This window comes from Mesoplodon bidens, assembly GCF_964165515.1.
Source record: "Mesoplodon bidens genome assembly, chromosome: 9".
Classification (NCBI taxonomy): Eukaryota; Metazoa; Chordata; class Mammalia; order Artiodactyla; family Ziphiidae; genus Mesoplodon; species Mesoplodon bidens.
In genome coordinates, this window is record NC_138166.1 from 10,944,463 (window position 1) to 10,967,846 (window position 23,384).

General features: G+C 42.9%; 2 protein-coding genes across 11 annotated transcripts in view; one reads left to right on the forward strand and one right to left on the reverse strand.

Annotated features, from left to right (window-relative positions):
* The window catches only part of SRPK2 (SRSF protein kinase 2), a 236,111-nt gene that overhangs the window by 68,428 nt on the left and 144,299 nt on the right, over positions 1–23,384 (reverse strand). For all 10 annotated transcript variants that reach the window (XM_081244889.1, XM_081244888.1, XM_081244886.1 and 7 more), the window contains one exon: positions 6,958–7,109. In XM_081244889.1, the coding sequence (XP_081101015.1) occupies positions 6,958–7,109 (152 nt within the window). The remainder of the gene's footprint in view (positions 1–6,957; positions 7,110–23,384) is intronic.
* On the forward strand, positions 20,849–21,287 carry LOC308622896 (V-type proton ATPase subunit e 1-like; the record flags this gene model as incomplete). Its single annotated transcript, XM_081244618.1, has 1 exon — positions 20,849–21,287. The coding sequence occupies one exon, from the start codon at positions 20,849–20,851 to the stop codon at positions 21,092–21,094; it is 246 nt and encodes an 81-aa protein (XP_081100744.1). The 3' UTR covers positions 21,095–21,287.

The following is a 23,384-nucleotide window of genomic DNA, read 5'->3' on the forward strand; positions in this document are numbered from 1 at the left end:
AATGTATATTGCTTTTTTTTCCTTAAAATAACAAAAAACAGGGGTTTCCCTGGTGGCGCAGTGGTTGGGAGTCCGCCTGCCGATGCAGGGGACACGGGTTCGTGCCCCGGTCTGGGAGGATCCCACATGCTGCGGAGCGGCTGGGCCCGTGAGCCATGGCCGCTGAGCCTGCGCGTCCGGAGCCTGTGCTCCGCAACGGGAGAGGCCACAACAGTGAGAGGCCCACGTACCGCAAAAAAACAAAAAACATGAAGCTATAAAATAGTCATAAGTCATAGATTCTGGGGAGAGAAACAAGACCAATAAGAAATTATAACCACCAACATTAAATTTTGAGACGTAGTAAAATTCAACCTGTGTAAACTTTTCACAAATGGAAAGTGAACACACATGGGTAAAGGCAATTTGTGTAGAAGGAAGCCATTTGACATTTTTCTAGTGTGCAAGTATTCATATTGTTTATCCTATGTTTTGAAGGAGATATTCCCAAATTCCCACAGAAGAGCTCAGGGGCACTGTGGGTGATTTTAAGAAAATTTAAAGCAGAAATGAAGCATCTGTACTCTGATTTGTGTGTCCTTCATGGCATGTCAACCTCCTCACCCTGACACGCCTTTTCAGATACGCAGGTAACACCAGTGCTGTTCTGCCCTTAGTTGAAGCTTAACACCAGAGACAATTTCTTCACCCCACCAGAAATACTTACTGCACAGTAGATGGTTCAAATGCAGTGGGATTAACAAAACACACAGCCCTTGACCACAAGAAATCTTTCAGACTGAGGAGAAGGAGCTCAGAAACAAACGCAAAAATAAATGGATAATCACACATCATGATGAGTGCTACGGGGGTGGGGAGTGGAGACTACTGTGGGTGATAAAGGAAGAGGCCTAAATAAGATGTGATAGGGATTCAAAGAAGGCATAAGGAAATGACACGCTTCAGTAACAAGTCAGACCACAACTGTGTTGAAATCGATGTCTCCAGAAACGATGCAAGTGATAAACTGTACACAAGGTGCCAACTTATCTAAAAATGATGTAGGAGAGCCACAAAACAGGATCTCTGAGGAGTCAGTCAGGGCAGGCAAGCATGATACACCAAAGCGATGTTCCTACTTCCACCATTTACTCATCCTTGGAGTAAATACGTGCTGAGCGTGCTGGGGAAATTTTAGAACACAGGTAGTTCAAAGCAGTAATTCCCCTTACACAGCAAATCAGTCACACAGTGTGAAGTGAAGGGAAGGGTCACTTCCCTTAGCCACAAATTTGGAGCTTTAGAGGAATGGTACATGCCTCAGGTGAGCCATCCTTACTTTCAATGTGCAGAAAAAATCACTGGATGAACCTGTTAAATACTTGGAGTCCGGGTCCTACTCCCAAGGATTCAAATTCAAGACTTAGAGTCCAGCCTAGAAACGTTCTGATGCAGGTGGTACAGGTCACACTCTGAAAACCCACACTGGACTAAAATCTCCCCCAGCGGAGGAGGTTTTGCCCTGATGAAGAGGCTTTCAGCTTAAAAAAGCGAGCAAGTACAATATTTCACAAGGGCCTCCTAGAACTGTTTGCTTACAGGCTGACCCTGTGCCTGACCCTTGTTATACTCTGGGCTTGGAAGAAAAAGTCGGAATAAACCACACAGCCTGCTGCTACAGTTCCTGCCCCGGACAACCGACCAGAGGTAACGTAGAAAACAAGAAGAGAGAGAAGCAGTGCTGACCACTCTGTCTGCAGAGGCCAGAGAAACAAGCGTACCACAAAGCAAGGCAGCTAAGACCGCTAAGGGGGTCGGCACAAAAGCACAGACGGGGACACGCCCGAGAAGAGGATGATGGAACAAAAACAGAACTAAGGAAAATAAAATCCGTACTTCTTAAGAATCTTCTATGTATCAGGTAGTATGCCCTACTTCACATATTTATCTCATTTTATTCCTCAAAAAATCATCAGTGGGCTTCCCTGGTGGCGCAGTGGTTGAGAGTCCGCCTGCCGATGCAGGGGACACGGGTTCGTGCCCCGGTCTGGGAAGATCCCACATGCCGCGGAGCGGCTGGGCCCGTGAGCCATGGCCGTTGGGCCTGCGCGTCCGGAGCCTGTGCTCCGCAACGGGAGAGGCCACAACAGTGAGAGGCCCGCATACAGAAAAAAAAAATAAATAAATAAATAAAAAAAAATAAAAAAAAGTAGAAAAAAATCATCAGTGATAGGTGCTGTTATATATTCTACTGTATGGAGAGATGATATTATAGATGAAGAAACTAATAAAAAGTCTACAGCAAAGGTAACTTGTCCGAGGATACAGAAATGGAAAGCAACAGGGCCAGATTTTGAACCCAGCTCCTTCAGACTCCAAAGTCTATACTCCCCCCACCCCCCGACTCGTGGGCAGGAACATGCTAGCTGTGAAGAAAGGAAAAGAAGACTCCCAGGCCGCAGAGACTGCCAAGTACAACAGGAAGGAGCGAATAATAATGCATTAGCAATATCAGAACTTTAAATAGTGGCCTTTTTGTTAAAAAGGTGTTAAGTTTCACAAGCTTTGAATAAGGAAAGACTTGAAAAGGTAAAGAGGTAAAAAGAAGGTAAAAAGTTAAGATACAATTTGGTTCGTCATGAATGACTCAGAATGGCAGGAACCCAAATGCTTATTGCAGCTAAAGGGAGGTGATGGGATTCCAGGTGACCTTCCACACTCCGACCCCCAAAATACCTGTAACTCCTATGATGAACAAAAATGTCTTTTGTAAAGAGAGAGAAAAGATGTGGTATATTTTGTTTCCGTTGATGCTTTATTTTATTTCAGGACTATTAAGAACTGGCTGGTGGGGCGGAGGTTCTCCCAGAATGATGTCAAAGGAAACAAGCAGAGACGTGAAGTGACAGGAGAGAGACAAGCCACCTCCACAGACTAGGCAAGACATTCCCTTAGACCGTGAAAGGCATCCCTCCTCTTCCCTCTTCCTGAACTCTCACTCCACGCCCTTAGGTAGTGCCAAGCGACAAAGGACGTCTAAGGACAGGCTAGGTGTTGAGGGGAGGGGAGACGTGTCCAAAACGGCAGTGACATACAAGGAAATTAACCTAGTCAGTAAACAAAATGAGGATAATGACAGCCTAGTCTCTTACTGCCAAAGAAAGAAACTATAGATATGCTAAGGATAAAACTGAGCTGAATCCTCCGGCATTACAGTGGAAATGAGATATATTAAACTCATGGATTGTAATATATGCATAAATAAAAACAGAAATAAATATTTAGAAATATATACATAAAGGAAGTGTGCCCTTAGCTCTGTGCTAAGAGACCTAGAAGCAGTGACATCCCAATACTAATGATCTCATCTAATGCCCAGATCTTGTTTTCTAAATACTGTTCTTCATTAAAAGAAACCAGGGCTCCTTGTGGAGAGAGCTGATTCCAGGGCTGGCGTACAGATAATACAAGATGAACCGGGAACATCTTTCTTTCTTTTCTTTTCTTTTTTTTTTGATTAATTTTTATTGGAGTATAGTTGCTATGCAATGTTGTGTTAGTTTCTACTATACAGCAAAATGAATCAGCTATACATATATCCCCTCTTTTTTGGATTTCCTTCCCATTTAGGTCACCACAGTGCATTAAGTAGAGTTCCCTGTGCTATACAGCAGGGGTCCCCAACCCCTAAGCCTCCGACTGGTACTGGTCCACAGCCTGTTAGGAACCGGGCCGCACAGCAGGAGGTGAGTGGCGGGCGGGCGAGCTAAGCTTCACCTGCCGCTGCCCATTGCTCGCATTACCGCCGAACCACCCCCCCACCCCACCCCCGGTCCGCGGAAAAATTATCTTCAATGAAACTGGTCCCTGGTGCCAAAAGGTTGGGGACCACTGCTATACAGTATGTTCTAGTTAGTAATCTATTTTATACATAGTATCAATAGTGTATATGAGGAACATCTTATTTGAAAGTAAGAAAGGATTTAAAGAATGATAGGGACTTTTCCCATCAACAGAAGAATGGATAAAGAAGACAAGGTACACACACACACACACACACACAGTGGAATACTACTCAGCCATTAAAAAGAATGAAATTTTGCCATTTGCAGCAACATGGATGGACTTGTAGGGCACTGTGCTAAGTGAAATAAGTCAGAGAAAGAGAAATACTGTATGATATCACTTATATGAGGAATCCAAAAAATACAACAAACTAAACAAACTAGTGAATAAAACAAAAAAGGAGGAGACTCACAGATACAGAGAACAAACTAATGGTTACCACCAGTGGGGAGGGGGGTAAGGGCAATACAGGGGTGAAGGAGTGGGAGGTATAAACTACTGGGTGTAAGACAGGCTCGAGGATGTACTGTACACAACATGGGGAATAGAGCCAATGTTGCGTAATAACTGTAAATGGAAAGTAACCTTTAAAATTGTAAAAAAAATTTTTTTAATTAAGTTAAAACATAAAGGTTTACATTTATGCTAAACTAAAAAAAATAATAAATAAAACAAATGACACAGCTTTATACGTACTGATATAGAGTGACTTCTAATATACACTAAGTGAAAAAATAACGTGTAGAACGAAAAAGAATGATATGAACTTTTCAAAAGGACAGAGAATCAACCTGAAGGGGCTCCTCATGGCCAGTTTGGGAAAAATCTAAGCATCAAAACAAATAAGGAGAGTAAATGATTATAACCCACTGAGTAAAAAGGAAATCTATGAATGAGTACATGTGAGATACACAGACAGATGGATGGGAGGGAGGGGTAGGTAGAATACAGGGAGAGAAAGAAAGAAGAGAAAGAAGGAAGTAAAGTTCTTGAAAAAAGAATATTTACAAAGGTTCAAAGTAATGCTCAACAAAATGTTTATTAATTACCAGGGGGTAAAGAGTAACTTTACAGTAGAGCTGTCTGGCAGACACCAACCTGAGCAAGTGACTGACATCAACTGTAGTGGTATAAATCAAAACCACGTACTATCTGATAGGATTCAATGAGAAGAACACTTCTCACAGAACAGCACTACTTTGGTATTCCAAATTGAGAAAACACTATACAAAATAATTGGCCTACATCTTCAAAAATGTCAAAGCCATAAAAGCCCAGCAAAGACTAAGGAACTGTTCCAGACTAAGGGAAAAAGAAAACAAGATGCAATGTGATTCTTCAATGGATCGGTTTCACAAAAGTAACAATACTGGGCAACTGGCAAAAACCGAATGGAGTCTGAGGACTGAATGGTGGAAGTATAACAACATTAACTTCCTGATCTTGATGGCTGTATTGTGGTTAACATAGGAGAATGTACTTGATTGTAGGCAAAACACACTAAAGTACTCAGGGGTGATAAAGCATCGTGTTGGTAACTTAAATTCAACCGTTTCCAGTGGGAAAGTTATCTATTCTATTGGGGGGTGGGGGGCAGTTCTTTTCCCGGACATTCCCAATCAACTCCACGGGCCCCTTGAAAGCATTTGTCAGTTATCTTAAACACCTGTTATGGTCTATACCACAAAAAGAGCTAGGTGTGAGGCAAATATTCTCATTCCAGCAGTGGGGAACCTATGACCCGAAGAGAACAGTTCCTTCACACCAGCCTAATGTTTTGGCCTAAGCAGCAAAATCAAGACAGTTATCCGCATTTCCTCTTCAAATAACTTCATTTTCAAACGAAGAAATGCAGGTTAAGAGGGAGGATGGAAAACATCTTCTTTTCCATATTAAAAGGCATCGATCTTTACCTTTGGGGTCATGATCACTACTCATACAAATGCTAAAGAGTTAGCATCTGTAATGGTGGAAAATGGAAAACATTCCATTTTCTAAGGAAAACATGATTCTATGTGTAGACATCGACACCTATGGAAGATTCCTTCCATAGAGCAGAAGATTCCTTCTTCAACTTTTCAGAGCAGAATGTTAACTTTTGCTTTCTCCTATCTAACATTAACCAACACACAAAGGGCCTGCAATCACTAGATAAATTGATACTAAGATACAATAGAGCCAGAGTCATTAATGCTTTATGGCCTGAACATGTGTGCATCTCCTGCCATCTATTCTTAAGCCGTATAGAATCTGATTTACATTTTCCTTAATTTGTAGCAGATAAATGTCTCATCAACTGTTCAGAAGCTAAGAATTCAGATTGTGATAATTTTCTATTAGAGGGAATTAAAGTCCAAGTGAGTACGAACAGGCAGCAAATGGACTGCCTTTCCTTTCTCCTAGATTCTTGGGATCCAGTCTACACAGCATATGGGGTCTGGATCAAACTGTTTTCAATACTCATCACACAACATGCTTGCCTTTTAGCAGTTTAGCTATATGCTCTTGGTCTTCACGAAACGTCAATACTCCACTTGAATAATTTCTATGTATTCCGTGAAATCACAGCTGAAAACATAATCCACTACGTCACAACGGCAGAACCCACAAACTGTCTTCTTCATTGAGTACAACACCAGGAAACAAATGGACAGACTTTCATTCCACACACAATGAATACTATGTAACTCAATGCTGCGCAGAGAAAGGAACAGTTCCTTAGTAGTCTTAGCAGCCAAGAAGCTCAAATCCAATGCAGAGAGCAGCAGTTTAATTGGCTCCTCCCGTAGGGGCTTCGTACCCTCTACTTTCTGTGCTCTTCTCTTCGCAGATAGTTTACTATGTTTTTATCTTTAATAGTCCTGCTTTACACCATCTTTTTAATCCTACCAGCGGATTTAAATCCTCTTGAAAGTACCCAGCATATGTACCCACACATGTATTTATTTTCTTTCCCTTACAAATTTTCCTTCTGATATCTCTTGTATTTTCAGGTAGCATTCTATACTTAATGATCTAAAAGTTTTTAACGATATGGACACCAAGAGGCTAATTTAATAAAGACCAGGGAGCTGGCGTCATCAACACACCCCCCACCCCCGTCCTCCCCCGGCAGGCACGCGGGCACTTCACCTTTGCAGTAGTCTGCGGGGTCCTCCTGCTCCTCATCGTCTGACCCCAGGATCTCCTCCTCTGGCTCCGGGGGCGCAGGGTCTGCCAGAGGCGGCGGTGGTGGAGGGGGCGGGGGTGGAGGAACCAAGGGAGCTTTCTGTTGAGGCTCCGGCCTGAAACAGAGGAAGGACAATTCCTGTTTACTCAAAAGTAAATCCTGCATTATGAATACACTTGAGAGTTTCTTAATATGGGAAAAAATAAAACTTGTCACACACTAAGAAGAGATGCTGATTAATGTTACTTCAGCCACTTTAGCTGAATTCAAGTAACGTTTCAAAACACAAGTAGGGGGCGGGGGAGTGACTACCCTTATTAACCAAGGAATACTTCTGCAGGCCCGTTTTCACTCCAACCGTCATTATTTCTTAAGTCTTGATAATATTATGAATTGTAAGTGAAAAAGAGTTATCCCCCAACAATACACAGCCTTAGTAGTTAGAACACATCCCCCAGAGATTAGAAAAAGACAGAGGAAAGCAACCCTGGACTTTAAAAAAAAGGGCTTATTTTCCATCATTTTAAAATCAGAATTCCTTTCCCCATAGAAACAGTAGGAATGTGGTTAGATTTCCAGGATAACTCATTAAAGCCAACTAATGTATACTGTAATGTACACCTTGCTTAGCAAGACAAGAACACTGTCCCAAACTGGAAATTAAACAAAGAAAACACCCACTGCAGTCAAATACAAATACAATCCATACATCAATGCAAGACTTCCAATGGTTATTTCTAATTGTTACAAAAAGGCTAAATGTTTAGTATACTCTTTTACAAAAGATAGGAAAACCTATAATACTGAAAACAAACAAACAACCTAAGAGGTTACAGATGTAAACCTTTCAGATATCTAGAATAACTCAGGATATATTAAATACATTTGTTTAGAAGTAAAACATTCATAATGCAATTCTATAAAATCAAGCTTTCACTTATAAAATTTAACTGCTCCTTCTAGCCATATCCCAATGGGGAATCTTGAACCAATAGTCTCAACTGGATGCAGAACCTCTCTTGAGCTGCAAGCTGCCCTAACAACAGGACCACCACTGCTCTCCCTGAGCTGGCCACAGTTCTACAGATAAAAAGTGAAGAGGGAAAAGATACCGAGTGGTAGGGGCAAGGGGGTTCGGCTGATGGACTGCTCCCCAGAGGCAGTTTCAGTGGGATGAACAGAGGGCCTCTAGTCTGGGGAGCAAGGGGAAACTCACAGACACTGATGTGGTAGATAATGGCCATTTTTTTTGGCCTGCCCAGTACTGATGCTCCCTTTCTAAAAGCATGTTTTGGAACACTGCTACTCCCTGCACAATGAAAGGCTGGCTCCAGTCCTCTCTCCTCAGTGTGGTACAGCCTAGGGCACAGAGCCGTGGAACCTTGCTTGAGAAGGTCAGCCATCACAGGGTGCAAACTCATCCTAGCTGCTAGTAAGAGGCAGGGTCAGAGGACCTGCCCCTTTCTAAGCTGAACCTCTAAATTCTTGCCAAATCTAGGAGCCCCCAGATAGCCTTTAGCACACTGCCTTCAGCCTAAGGTAGTTACAGCTCATTTACGTGGGTTGCCACCAAAAACTCAAAGTGCCACAGCAAACGAAGGAAGGCAGTAGAAACACCAGCAGTCATGAGGATGGGGTGGGGGACCACACCCCACAGGTAACCTTCAAGGTCAGCACTGGCAAGTACGATGACCTCTGGCAGGACAACTAAACAACGTTTATCATCTGAAAATGACTTGCAGTGATTTCTACTTGCTAGAATGTACGGAGACTCACAGTTACAGCTCCCTAGGTAACAGACATTAGGACAATGGTGGTGATAACATTCTGAATTAACCATGCCTCATGATGGAGTACTGAAAGGGAGTCATCACAACCAAACACCAACATCACTGCCCGGACCTCCAAAAAAATCCCAAGAGACCTTACGGAAGTGCAGTCATCTTTCTGGCAGCCTTGCAAATGCTCATTTTCTTTTTAACAGACATGCCTTTACTGAAAATAAAACGGTCCTAGGGAAAAGAGGCCTGAGGAAGGGGAGGTAGGAGAGGAACTGCACCAGTTTCAACGCTTCCCCAAAGGGAAGAGGGCAGAGAAAAGATTTACATGACCCATTCCTGGGGGTGGAATCTATCTATCTGACAAATTTGCTCAACCAAAAGCACTTTCAAAGTTGACTATTTCTTCCTAAGAAATTTTATATGCAAAAATGAAGAGATTCTCTAAATTAAAAAACAAAAAACAAAAAACAACACATATTCCCTGTGGAGACTATGTAACAACTAATGAAAAGGGAAGAACTAGAAGATCTTGTTCCACTGCTGCAGGGCACTGCTACGATCAACACCACTGATACTTGGGCCAGGAAACTCACGGCTGTGAGTGCTGTTTCGTACACTGTAGAATGGTGTCAGCCTGGCCTCCAGCCACTACATGTCAGTTGTGATCATCATAGACATGTCCGGAGACGAAGCAACCTAAATGTCCACCAACAGAGGAATGGATAAAGAAGATGTGGTACATATATACAATGGAATATTACTCAGCCATAAAGAAGAATGAAGTAATGCCATTTGCAGCAACATGGGTGGACCTAGAGATTATCATACTAAGTGAAGTAAGTCAGACAGAGAAAGACAAGTATATGATACCGTTTTATATGTGGAATTTTAAAAAAAAGGGTACAAATGAACTTATTTACAAAATAGAAGTAGACTCACAAATGTAGAAAACAAACTCACGGTTACCAGGGGATGAGCGGGGCGGGGGATAAATCGGGAGATTGGGATTGACAATATACATACTACTATATATAAAATAGATAACTAATCAGAACCTGCTGTATAGCACAGGGAACTCTACTCAATACTCTGCAATGGCCTACATGGGACAAGAATCTTTAAAAAAACCAACACTGGATGTATGTATATGTATAACTGATTCACTTTGCTGTACACCTGAAACTAACACAACATTGTAAATCAACTACACTCCAATAAAAAATTTTTTAATCGGCACCAAAAGAAACCTATGTCCAGACACTGACAAGTGGGTGGGGGGGGGGAGGGAGGGGAGAGGGAGGGTGGCAAAATCATGCCCATGTGAGCACCACTTCATCGGTGGCATTTGCTACATATACCTTTACGTCAATGGAACAGACTGTATTTATGATAAGGGAGAAGAGACTCTAATTTTTTCATGCCCATTTTCTCTAGTTTGAGAGGCTCAGGTATCTTTATCATAATGCGTGTCTCTTGGTGAGCTGCCACGTCACTTGCCTAACAAAATTCTCAGACCCTCTGGTGTCAGGGAGGGCCATGCTGAACAGGCAGGCAGATAGTTCCCCCAAAGCCAGCTCTATCAAGTTAAAGGGATGAGTCAGGGTACCCTGAAATACAGAGGACGTTGAGTAATGTTGATGTAATATCTTGACTGGCTATCATATCAAAACATCTGGAACTCTGCTGTCCTCTGGCCCCATGTGGGTGCTGACCACTGAAAATGTGCCTAGTCCTTACTGAGATGTGTTCTAAGTGTAAAATACGGACTGAATTGCCAAGACTTAGTACAAAAAAATGTAAAATATTTTATTAATAATTTTATATTTATTACATGTTAAAATAATAATGCTTTGGATATAATAAATTATTAAAATTAAATTCATCTGCTTTTTTTTTAATGTGGCTACTAGAACACTTTAAATTACAAATGAGGCTCACATTACATTTCTATTAGATGGCACCACTCTAGACCCTCAGGTTCAACAACAGCAGAGGAGTGTCTTGGCAGAGATTCCTGGTCACATCAGTGAATATTTTTTTTCTGAGGCTTCTCCCAGTAATCTGCTTCACACCAATTATCACCAACTGTCAAATTACCCAGTTCATCATAGTAAGATAAGTACACTGTAACTACCAGATGTTACAGTCCAATCACTGACTCCTTTTCATCCCATCCAGCCTTGTTACTGCCTACCGCACAGGAAAAACACAGTAAATTTGTCTTAGGGCAGATGTACGTAAGAGAGAATGATGCCACACTGTCTCTAAGGCTGGCTTCTTCAAAGTGGTCTCTGGTGGCTTCTACAGCACCTCAAAGCCTGGTTAAATCTCAACTGTTTAAAAGATCAAGAGGTGATCTCACCAAGTGTATACTCATGAAATATATCAAGCGATTAAAAAAAAAAAAAAGACAACTTTCACTAATCCTACTGAAAACCATCAAGAAGTTATTTCAAAAAACAAACCAAAAAAGTTATTACATATAAGAATTAATATGGAGTTCCCTGGTGGTCCAGTGGTTAGGACTCGGTGCTGTCACTGCTGTGGCCTGGGTTCAATCCCTGGTCAGGGAACTAAGATCCTGCAAGCCATGCGGTGTGGTCAGGAAAAAAAAAAAAAAAAGAATTACTAGAAGCACATAAGCCGGTGGGGGGAAAAGCTCATAAATATTTTCAACAACAGTGCCAACACTACTAAATGATGAAAGAATAGTCTTTCAACAAATGGTACTGGGACAAATGGCTATCTGCATACAAAATAATGTTGTAACCCTACCTCACATAAATACATAAATATTAACTCAAAATTAATAACTTGGGACTTCCCTTGGTGGTCCAGTGGTTAAGACTTCACACTCCCAAGGCAGGGGCCCAGATTCGATCCCTGGCCAGGGAACTAGATCCCACATGCGTGTCGCAACTAAAAGATCCCGCATGCTCCAACTAAAAGATCCCGTGTGACGCAACTAAGACCCAGTGCAGCCAAATAAATAAATAAAAATATTTTTTAAAAAATTAATAACTTGCAGGAAAAAAATATGAGTAAATGTCGATTACCTTAGGTTTGGCAATGTTTCTTAGATATGATACTAAAAGCATAAGCAATAGAAGAAAAAAAAGATAAAACTGGACTTGAACAAAATTAAGAACGTTTGCGTTTCAAAGGGCACCATCAAGAAAGTAAAGACAGGGCTTCCCTGGTGGCTCAGTGGTTGAGAGTCTGCCTGCCAATGCAGGGGAGATGGGTTCGTGCCCCGGTCCGGGAAGATCCCACATGCCGCAGAGCGGCTGGGCCTGTGAGCCACGGCCGCTGAGTCTGCGCATCCGGAGCCTGTGCTCTGCAACGGGAGAGGCCACAACAGTGAGAGGCCCGCGTACCGCAAAAAAAAAAAAAAAAAGAATAAGTAAAGACAACCCAGAGAATGGAAGAATATATTTATAAATCATACAGCTTTAAAGAAACTTGTATCTAGAATATAAAAAGAAATTTGTAACACGACGATAAAGAGACAAATTTTAAAAATTAAAGAAGTAGAACAGACATTTCTCCAAAGAAGATATACAAATGACCAATAAGCACATACATGAAAAGATGTTCAACATCATTAGTCATTTGGAAAAGGGAAGTCAAAACCACAATGAGATACTACTTCACGTCCAATAGGATGGTTATATTAAAAAAACACCAGACAACAACAAGTATTGTCAAGAAAGAAGAAATTGGAACCATCATACATTGTAGCAGGAGTATAATATAGCGCAGCTGTTCTGGAATATCTGGTAGTTCCGAAAAAGGTTGAATTTAGAGTTACCATAAAACCCAGCAATTCCACTCCGAGGTATATACCCAAGAGAAATGATAACATTTGACCCCACAAAATCTTGTGTAAAAATGTTCATAGCAGGGCTATTCAGAGTAGATAAAATGCAGCAACAACCCAAATGTGCATCAACTGATAGATGGATAAGTAAAACGTGGTATATCCTTACAATGTAATATTATTCAGCAATAAAAACAAATGAAGTACTGATGATACATGTTACAGCAAGGATGACCCTTGAAAACATTACGCTAAATGAAAAACACGAGTCAGAAAAGAACACATGTTGAATGATGCCATTTTATATCAAAACGTCCAGAATAGGGAAATTTGTAGAGTGTATTAATGGTTGCTTGGAGTTGGGAGCAGGGGAAGAGAGAAGAGAAATGGAGACTGACTGTTAATAGATACGGGGGATTCTTCAGGAGGCATGAAAATGTTCTCATGTGGTGATGGTTATACAACCATGTGAATATACTTAAAAAATACTGAACTGCATACTTTAAATGTCTAAGTTGTATGGTATTTGAATTATACCTCAAAAAGCTATTTTTTAAAAAGCAAAAGCCTATACGACTATATAATACCTTTTAATATCCACCTTATACCTTAATAAAGTATATGCTTCCAAGAAAAATCATAAATATCTACATTTAGATTTAAGCAATCTATATGCATGGTCTCTTTTACAAATGCTTAGTACATTCACAGTGAAAAATAACATGTAGTTCTGTAAAAAGTAGAGAGAGTCCATCTAATCATCTGAAGTTTCTATAAGGCACTAGTAATTTAAGAACGTGTATGTATACATAAGAAAATGTACCAACTCAGTGACTGGAATAAAAAATTTAGAAAGCAAAATGCCAACTAGTCATTCATATTTTTCACAAAGAACTATATTTATTTTGCCCTACATAAAACATAACTAAATATTCTAATCATTACTCCAAATAGGGCTATCATAAAAATGCAGGTAAAAAATATACTTTTTTCTTTAAATATTACATTAGAATACTAATATTATTTTATCATGCTCATCGACTTCATATTATATTTTTCATGTACATTTGCTCTATTAGTAAAGTGAGGAAAAACTAAACAACCCTAGCAAAATGCGTACATCATCTGCTCTAAATTGCCATGGCAACCAGATGGGAGTTCTCTGATTTCCTTCCAGCTGCTTTTTCTTTTCCATTCCAGCAGAGAAAAAGAAGTAAACTTCACATTTGGCAGAAAAAGAAGTACTTTCCTTTGTTATCAGCTTAAATGGCAACTGACACCATTTAAGAAATTAATTGTTAATCTTTAACCAAAACATAAAGAAAAGAAATCCCGAGACTTCCGGGGAAGATGGCCGAAGAGTAAGACGCGGAGATCACCTTCCTCCCCACAGATACACCAGAAATACAGCTACACGTGGAACAACTCCTACAGAACACCTACTGAAGGCTGGCAGAAGACCTCAGACCTCCCAAAAGGCAAGAAACTCCCCACGTACCTGGGTAGGGCAAAGCGGAGAGATTCCCACACAGAGGATCGGTGCCAACCGGCACTCACCAGCCCGAGAGGCTTGTCTGCTCGCCCGCCGGGGCGGGGGGCGCTGGAAGCTGAGGCTCGGGCTCCAGTCGGAGCGCAGCGAGAGGACTGGGGCTGGCGGCGTGAACACAGCCTGAAGGGGCTAATGCGCCACAGCTAGCCAGGAGGGAGTCCGGGAAAAAGTCTGGACCTGCCGAAGAGGCAAGAGACTTTTTCTTCCCTCTTTGTTTCCTGGTGCGCGAGGAGAGGGGATTAAGAGCGCTGCTTAAAGGAGCTCCAGAGATGGGCGCGAGCCGCGGCTGAAAGCGCGGACCCCAGAGACGGGCTTGGGCGGCTGACGCCGCCACGAGGCCTGTGTGAGAGCACAGGTCACTATCCACACCCCCCTTCCGGGGAGCCTGTGCAGCCCATCACTGCCGGGGTCCCGGGATACAGGGACAGCTTCCCTGGGAGAACGCACGGCGCGCCTCGGGCTGGTACAACGTCACGTCGGCCTCTGCCGCCGCAGGCTCGCCCCGCACTCCGTGCCCCTCCCTCCCCCCCGGCCTGAGTGAGCCAGAGTCCCCGAAGAGGCTGCTCCTTTAACCCTGTCCTGTCTGAGAGAAGAACAGACGCCCTGCGGCGACCTACACGGAGAGGCGGGGCCCAATCCAAAGCTGAGACCCAGGAGCTGTGAGAACAAAGAAGAGAAAGGGAAATCTCTCCCAGCAGCCTCAGAAGCAGCGGATTAAAGCTCCACAATCAACTTGATTGTACCCTGCATCTGTGGAATACATGAATAGACAACAAATCATCCCAAATTGAGGAGCCAGGAGTCAGTGCTGTGCCTCTGAGGTGGGAGAGCCAACTTCAGGACACTGGTCCACAAGAGACCTCCCAGCTCCACATAATATCAAACGGCGAAAATCTTCCAGAGATCTCCATCTCAACACCAGCACCCAGCTTCACTCAACGACCAGCAAGCTACAGTGCTGGACACCCTATGCCAAACAACTAGCAAGACAGGAACACAACCCCACCCATCAGCAGAGAGGCTGCCTAAAATCATAAAAAGTCCACAGACATCCCAAAACACACCACCAGACGTGGACCTGCCCACCAGAAAGACAAGATCCAGCCTCATCCACCAGAACACAGGCACTAGTCCCCTCCACCAGGAAGCCTACACAACCCACTAAACCAACCTGAGCCACTGGGGACAGACACCAAAAACAACGGGAACTACGAACCTGCAGCCTGCAAAAAGGAGACCCCAAACACAGTAAGATAAGCAAAATGAGAAGACAGAAAAACACACAGCAGGAGAAGGAGCAAGATAAAAACCCACCAGACCTAACAAATGAAGAGGAAATAGGCAGTCTACATGAAAAAGAATTCAGAATAATGATAGTAAAGATGACCCAAGGGCCTCCCTGGTGGCGCAGTGGTTGAGAGTCCGCCTGCCGATGCAGGGGATACGGGTTCGTGCCCCGGTCTGGGAGGATCCCATATGCCGCGGAGCGGCTGGGCCCGTGGGCCATGGCCGCTGGGCCTGCGCGTCCGGAGCCTGTGCTCCGCAACGGGAGAGGCCACAAGAGTGAGGGGCCCGCATACCGCAAAAAGAAAAAAAAAAAAAAAAAAAAAGATGACCCAAAATCTTGGAAATAGAATAGACAAAATGCAACAAACAGTTAACAAGGACCTAGAAGAACTAAAGATGAATCAAGCAATGATTAAAAACACAATAAGTGAAATGAAAAATACTCTAGATGTGATCAATAGCAGAATAACTGAGGCAGAAGAACAGATAAGTGACGTGGAAGATAAAATAGTGGAAATAACTACTGCAGAGCAGAAGGAAAAAAAAGAATGAAAAGAACTGAGGACAGTCTCAGAGACCTCTGGGACAACATTAAACACACCAACATTCGAATTATAGGGGTTCCCGAAGAAGACGAGAAAAAGAAAGGGACTGAGAAAATATTTGAGGAGATTATAGTTGAAAACGTCCCTAATATGGGAAAGGAAATAGTCAAGTCCAGGAGGCACAGAGAGTCCCATACAGGATAAATCCAAGGAGAAATATGCCAAGACACATATTAATCAAACTGTCAAAAATTAAATACAAAGAAAACATATTAAAAGCAGCAAGGGAAAAACAACAAATAACACACAAGGGAATCCCCATAAGGTTAACAGCTGACCTTTCAGCAGAAACTCTGCAAGCCAGAAGGGACTGGCAGGACATATTTTAAGTGATGAAGGAGAAAAACCTGCAACCAAGATTACTCTACCCAGCAAGGATCTCATTCAGATTTGATGGAGAAGAAAAGAAATCCCAAACCAATTTCTTCAGGTAGTATTCTAGGGACATTCACATAAAGTCAAGTTTCTTTTTCTTTCCTCGTATGTCGACAGCCTAAATCTAAAACTCACTCTCTTCCTCCCACCCTCCTTCTCACTCTTCCTCTCTTGGTGGTAATTGTCAGCCTGAGAAACATGCAATCTGGCATTTCTACTTAAGGACAGAATCAATCAGTATACACTTTCTCTCAAAATAGCTTATCTAAAAAGGCTAGCTGCTGTAGCACTGGGTAAAGTCATACAGCTAGGGAGGAAAAAGCCACAATGATTTCATGTATTGCTCTCCAATGAAAAGAGAATTTCTAAACTTTGTATAAATCAAACCTAAATGTGAAGTGTCTGCTATGGTAGGCAGAATTCTAAAATAAGCCTCAATGACCCTTGCCCTGTGTAATTCCCTGTTCCTCTGAGTGTGGGTAGCCCTGTGAATACGGTATCACTCTTGTAATTATGTTATGTTATATGGCAAAAGGGCAGATACACTGGGTGGGCCTAACCTAACCACGTGAGCCTTTTTACAGGTGAGGGTTTTCTCTGGCTGGTCACAGAAAAAGTCAGGGGCGTGCTTGAGCTAGCCTGGAAAAAAGCAAACATTCATGTCAGGAACTGCCCATTAGGGCCACAGAGCAAGGAATTACGGGTGGCCTCTAGCAGTGAGAGTGGTCCCCAGCCAATAGCTAGAAGGATAACAACAACTTCAGTGCAAGGAAGAGTTCTGCCAACAACTAGTCATCTTAAAAGAGGAGTCCAATCCCCAAATGAGAACCGCAGCCTTGGCCAGCAGCTTGGTTTCAGTCCAGTGAGAAATCAGCCACCTGTGCAGCCCTAACTTCTGACCTACAGAACTGTGAGCTAATAAACAGGTATTGTTTTTACCTGCTAAGTGTGTGGTAATTTGTGCAGCAATAGAAAATGAATAGAGCTGCCAAGTTCTCAATAAGTAATAGAGTAGTTCACTTTAAATTATCAGATTTTGGCCTCAACCAAATCTGGGTTTTTTTTAATACTTGAAATGATCAGAGGAATTAAGAAGCTGGGTAATAAGAATGTGACAGCCAATTCTCTTTGGGGCACAGGCAAGTTAAAAAGAAAGGAAAACAAAACCTTATTCCCCAAGTTCTAACAGAAACCATCATAATTCCAAGCCAGACACTACACGGTCCTACTAAGACTGTGTTGTCTTCTAGAACACTGAACATAGTCAGTGAAGATGTAAGTAAATCACACCTGCTTCCCAACTAAACTACACCTTAGACAACAAACCAGTTGACTACTTGACCACCTGACAACATATATATGACAGAGCTATAGACTTCTCATCCACCTGTATTATTAATATTTCATAAAACAGTGTGAGGCCTGGCAGTACATGTTATTACTACTGAAGAAGAGAAAGGCAGACAGAAAAGTTTAATCCAGAGCCCAAAAGCGTGTAAAAATGGCATCCACGGATTCCACAGATACTCAGCATAGCACATAACAGCAGTCCCCAGCCTTTTTGACACCAGGGACCAGTTTCGTGGAAGACAGTTTTTCCATGGGATGGGGTGGGGGGATGGTTTCGGGATGATTCAAGCGCATTACGTTTATTGTGCACTTCATTTCTGCTATTGTTACATTGTACTATATAATGACATGATTATACAACTCACCATAATGCAGAATCCGTGGGAGCCCTGAGCTTGTTTTCCTGCAACTAGACGGTCCCACCTGGGGGTGACAGGAGACAGTGACACCTGAAGTGTGTGGCTTATGTCCAGTCTACTCTGTAAGGTGCAGCTTGTCACTTGCCACTCCCTGATAGGGCCTTGATATGACTCTGCAGGCAGTTGATTTATTACGGTCTCTGTGCAGTCAAACCCTGCTGCTAACGATGATCTGTGTTTGCAGACGCTCCCCAGCGCTAGCATCACTGCGTCAGCTCCACCTCAGGTCATCAGACATCAGATTCTCCTAAGGAGCGCGCAGCCTAGATCCCTCGCATGCGCAGTTCACAGCAGGGTTCGTGCTCCTGTGAGAATCTAATGCCACCACTGAAGTGACAGGAGGTGGAGCTCAGGCGGTAATGCGAGTGATGGGGAGCAGCTGCAAATACAGATAAGGCTTCACTCGCCCGCCGCTCACCTCCTGCTGTGCGGCCCGGTTCCTAACAGGTCAGCAACCGGTATCGGTCCGTGGCCCAGGGGTTGGGGATCCCTGGCGAAGACCATGCAACCATGACGTGTGCCGGGGTGCAAAGGAGCCCAGCACTGAGGGATGCACGGTCTAGCAAGAGGGCTCTAGAGAAGTGCCTGTCAACACGTGAATATGGGAACATAACTGCTCCAAGCGTTGTTACAGAGGCGGTGGTGGCCAGAGGGCTGAGCCAGAAACATCCATGGGCTGGGAGTGATCTTAGAGACAGAACAGAACGAGGCACAGGGGGTGGAGGAGGGTGGCCAAGGCCCAGGAACAGGGTGATGAGAGGCACAGAGGCCTAAGATAGCCCAGTGTGGCTGGAGACAGGGAAGAGGCCCAGCAGCAGCCAGCTGACAGAGGACCGAGCTACAGTTCTAAGGGATTCGCGCTCTATCCTTAAGGCGTGTAGGAGCCACTGAAATACAATTTTAGGACCAGAGAGTTGCTCTCTGCAAAAAACATATGAAATCGGTATACAGAATGGGTAGAAAGGATAAAAGACAGAAGCAGGGAAACTAGTGAGGTGTCGCAGGAGGAAATGATGAAAACCTGAACTCAGAACTCAGTAATTCATTTGCTCGAGGTGGGTGTCTGTCTCCTAGGTTTCTGATAGTAAGACAGTGTTACCATTAATTTGGAGAGAGAACACAGCAGGAGGAGGAGGAATGGCTTACAGTGAAAGCTTACTTCTGTTTCAGCTCATCAGAGTTTGAGGGGCATGTGGGATGTCCAGCATTGTAGAAATACAGTGGACTGCTTGGTATATAGAATCTATAGGTAAAAAATAAAGGTTTAGGCTGCAAACGGAATCAGAGGTCATGACTAAACAGCTGGTAAACAATGCCTCTCCAAGCATGTGAGAGTGCCAAAGAGAACTGAGGAGTTAAACAGACAAGAGCAAGGCCTAGTTAAGCGCTAACATACAAGGTTAGTCAAACTACCAACAGATTCTAGCCTGCCTGGTTGACGATCTCCAAGCAGTGACCCATAGCATAATCACCAAGATAAATTCAGAAATTTCAAGGACAGATTTTGGAGAATATATAAGTTTTACCTCACATAAGCCTACCTTTTTACATTAGGACAAGATATACATATAAAAACTAGCGAACTAAGGACCCGTGTGTTTCTTTCTAAAAGGCTCTGTTGTAGGCAATCTGAAGCCAGCTGGGTACAGGGTAAACTGCTACTACAAAAAAAAAGGGCGGGGCTTCCCTGGTGGCGCAGTGGTTGAGAGCCCGCCTGCCGATGCAGGGGACACAGGTTCGTGCCCCGGTCCAGGAAGATCCCACATGCCGCGGAGCAGCTGGGCCCGTAAGCCATGGCCACTGGGCCTGCGCATCCGGAGCCTGTGCTCTGCAATGGGAGAGGCCACAACAGTGAGAGGCCCGCTTACCTCAAAAAAAAAAAAAAAAAAGGGCGGAGGGTGGGGGGAGAATTGTTTACTAAGACCTGTATGTTGATGAAACTTAACTAGAACAACTGCCTCCTGCTACTCAGGAAATAATGCAAGATGTACCACTTTGAACATGGCTTCTGCACACCTCCGCAAGATTTAAGTCAAACAGCAACTATAATTATATGACACAATAGCCACTGGCCAAATTAAACAGAATAAAATTTAAGATTCAGTCCTTCCGTCACCCTAGCCTCATTTTAAGGGCTCAAACAGCCGTAACCACATACAGCTGGTGACTATGGTACTGAACAGTGCAGATAATAGAACATTTCCATCATCACAGGAAGTTCTACTGGACAGTGCTGCTCCAGGCAACATTTTAGCAACATGAACCTCCTCTAGCATATCATTACTTTTAATAAGTAAACAAAATTAACTGAAAAGAGTTTGGAACATTTTTTTATACAGCCCACCACTGGAAATTTTAGCTGTAAAATTATAAACAGGAAAAGTATACTCATTTTTAATTTGACAGATGATCCCAATATTTGAATATCCTTTAGCTCAGCACACCTCCTTACTGGAATTCACCTGATACTCACAGTGACAATGTCTGCAAATAGCAATATATTGGGGTCTAAATGTCCATCAATGGGAGACTTGTTAATAACATGATGATAGATTATGGCACATGCATACAACATAACTCTTCTATAAAAAACGAGGCAAATGAAATTAAGAAAATTCCATCCACAATAGCATCAAAAAGAATAAAACACAGAGCTCCGGTGGCAACCATGGCCTACACCGGCCTCACGGTGTCTCTCATTCTGATAAGCGTGTTCTGTGGCTTCATCAGCTTCCTGGGGCCCCGGTTCATCTCTAAGGGTCCCAACCGGGGAGTTATCATCACCACGTTGGTGACCTGTTCCGTTTGCTGCTATCTCTTTTGGCCGATTGCAATTCTGGCCCAACTCAACCCTCTCTTTGGACCACAGTTGAAAAATGAAACCATCTGGTACCTCAAGCATCATTGGCCTTGAGGAAGAAGACCTGCTCGCCAGTGCTCAGTCACTGAGGCCACAAAGAGAACCCCTCTAGATGCAAAATCACCTCCATACCCAGACCACCTTCCTTAACTCACCCGTTTTAGCCATCTACTGCCTTAAATGTTCCCACCGCATTTGAATGCCTTATTCTACAATGCAGTATTTTTTCTGGTCACCTTTTTTACACTTTGATGAATGATGTACCTATTTAACCTAAAGTATGCTGCTTCCATAAAATGTTTATGTACTCTTCTGAGATAGAAAGTGCTGTTCTTCTGAGAAATAATGTTACTCTCTCCTTGGAACCCGCGGATTTGAAGATGGCTCCTGCCTGCTCACAACATGGGAATCGGCGAAATGTTTAAAAACTGTTACAAGGCAATAAGACTCCAGTGGGGCAGTCAGTAGGAGAACATGTTCAGAGGGAAAAATCTGTCTCACCAGAATTATACCAAAGTATATTTTCAGGATGAATTTCTTATTTCTGCCATCTTTTAGAATAAATTATTCTTCTGCTTTCCATGGAAAAAGAAAGAATAAAATACAGTTGAACACTGAACAATTAGAGGGCTGGGGCACAGCTGAAAATCGAAGTACAACTTAATAGCTGGCCTTCTGTGTATGTGGTTCCTCCATATACACAGAGTCAACTATCTGTGGACTGTATAGTACTGTAGTACATACTATTAAAAAAAATCCACATATAAGTGGACCCAAGTAGTTCAAACCCGTGTTAAGGGTCAACTGTACATAGGAATAAATTTAACAAAAGAAGTTCAAAATATATACTATCAAAGCTAAAAAAGATTACTGAAAGAAATGAAAGAAGATCTAAATAAACAGAAACACATCCCATGTTAATGGACTGAAGACTTAATTCTGTTAAGATGACAATATGCCCCAAACTGATCTACAGATTCAATTCAACGCCTATCAAAATACCAGTTGGCTTCTTTGCAGAAATTGATAAGCCATTCCTAAAATTCATATGGAAGTGCAATGACCCAGAATAGCCAAACCAATATTGAGAAAGAACAATACTGGAAGACTCATGCTTCTTGATTTCAAAACTTACTACAAAGGTACAGTAATCAACAGAGTGTGGCACCCAGAGTCCAGAAATAAACCCTCACATTACCATCAAATGATTTTTCAACAAAGGTGCCAAGACCATTCAATAAGGAAAGAGCAGTGTTTTTAAGCAAAAGGTGATGAGATAAATGAATACCCACATGCAAAAGAATAAAGTAGGACTCCTAACTCACACTACACGCAAAAATTAACCACAGTAGATCAAAGACCCAGATGTTAAGAGCTAAAACTATTTAAAACTCCTAGAAAAGATGTTCATCATTAGCCATCCGAAAAACAAAAATCAAAACCACAATGAGGGCTTCCCTGGTGGCGCAGTAGTTGAGAGTCCGCCTGCCGATGCAGGGGACACGGGTTCGTGCCCTAGTCCGGGAAGATCCCACATGCCGCAGAGCGTCTGGGCCCGTGAGCCATGGCCGCTGAGCCTGCACGTCCGGAGCCTGTGCTCCACAACGGGAGAGGCCACAACAGTGAGAGGCCCGCGTACCACAAAAAAAAAAAAAAAAAAAAAACCACAATGAACCACAAATTCACACGTACTAGGATGGCAATAATCAAAAAGACAGATACTGGGCTTCCCTGGTGGCACAGTGGTTGAGAGTCCGCCTGCCGATGCAGGGGACACGGGTTCGTGCCCCGGTCCAGGAGGATCCCACATGCCGCGGAGCGGCTGGGCCCGCGAGCCATGGCCGCTGAGCCTGCGCGTCCGGAGCCTGTGCTCCGCAACGGGAGAGGCCACAATGGTGAGAGGCCCGCGTACCGCTTAAAAAAAAAAAAAAAAAGACAGATACTAACAAGTGACGGCAAAAATATGCAAATATTAGAACCCTCACAGACTGTTTATAAGAAAGGAAAATGATGTACTCATTTTGAAAAACTAGAAGCAGTTTCTCAAAAGATTAAACACTTACCATATGACCCAGCAGTTCCACTCCTAGGTATATACACAAGAGAAGCTAAAACATACATCAAAAATAAAAACTTGCACATAAATGTTCTTAGCCTCATTCGTACTACTCCAAAGCAGAAACAACCTAATGTCCATTAATTGATGAATGGATAAATAAAACAAAATAGTAATATAATAGAATATTACTCAACAATAAAAAGTAATGGAAGTACTGATAGATGCTACAACATGGATGATCCTTGAAAACATTATGGTAAATCAAAGAAGCTAGTCACTAAAGAT